The 989-nt window shown below is 38.9% G+C and overlaps 1 protein-coding gene across 1 annotated transcript in view; it reads left to right on the top strand.

The window, feature by feature from the left end:
- The first annotated feature begins 356 nt into the window (after window positions 1–356).
- LOC108747398 (sodium-coupled monocarboxylate transporter 1-like) overlaps window positions 357–989 on the top strand; it is a 6651-nt gene continuing 6018 nt past the window's right edge. Inside the window, exon 1 of the mRNA XM_018484822.1 lies at window positions 357–791. Within this exon, the coding sequence (XP_018340324.1) occupies window positions 565–791 (227 nt within the window). The 5' untranslated portion in view covers window positions 357–564. The remainder of the gene's footprint in view (window positions 792–989) is intronic.

The following is a 989-nucleotide window of genomic DNA, read 5'->3' as shown; positions in this document are numbered from 1 at the left end:
CACACACACACACACACACACACACACACACACACACACACACTCTTTACGTAGTCAATTCGTACAACAGTTAAATCCAATAATATCCTTTCAATTATCTCTCGCACCGATCCTAATACAATCCTGTCAGATTTAATAAATCCGACGTACGTAATGATGATTGTGAGTACAGTTCATCACTCTCGTTTTCTCACACGTTTCTACTTTTTCGTTTTTATTCCAATCCAATTACTCCAAAATCATTAATAAAGATACTAAATAGTAAATATCAGTTTCGTCATCAAAGCCCGTTACTTACGTTATCATATGTGTACCGGGGTTATAAATTAATCTCTCACGGTGGAATTATGACATACATGTGACGGTATATTTGCAAGTCAGCAATACCAGATTGCGTTTGTTCCTTGTTTTTTACACCAGATGAATAGAGATCGGGGGGTGACGGACGCAAAGGACGGGAAGCACACTATATGTATCGCGTATCGCATTATCCGTTCGGTACTCGTAGGAAAAGGTTGATTCGTTGATCCATTCAAAATTCATTCAAGAGACGAGGAGAAAATAATGGAGAATCCCTTCACCACTGGCATCACGTTTAGCCAAGAAACGGAGAATTTGAATCGTTTCATGTTCGGATGGCTTGACTACACGCTCTTCAGTCTGCTACTGCTCGTCAGCGTTCTTATCGGCGTGTACTTTGGCTTCTTCAGCAAGCAAGACAGTACAACGGAATATTTTCTGGGTGGTAAACGGATGGGATGCTTTCCTGTCGCAATGAGCATCATCGCTAGGTCAGTGACTCCTTCTTTTCGATAAACAAGTGGATTGAAAGAACCTTACGCCATTCTGTGCTAGAGATCTGAGAGATACCAAATATCTCGCATGACCAATATTATTCCCTTCGGTTCTTTTCTTTTAATTTACATTTTTCCAGATATTTCATTATTATACGAAGAAATATCTAGAAAAAATGCTTTATATATATATAT

This window comes from Trachymyrmex septentrionalis, unplaced genomic scaffold, assembly GCF_001594115.1.
Source record: "Trachymyrmex septentrionalis isolate Tsep2-gDNA-1 unplaced genomic scaffold, Tsep1.0 scaffold2, whole genome shotgun sequence".
NCBI classification, from domain to species: domain Eukaryota; kingdom Metazoa; phylum Arthropoda; class Insecta; order Hymenoptera; family Formicidae; genus Trachymyrmex; species Trachymyrmex septentrionalis.
The sequence above is the reverse complement of the archived record's forward strand: the minus strand, read 5'-3'. Positions and strand labels throughout refer to the sequence as shown.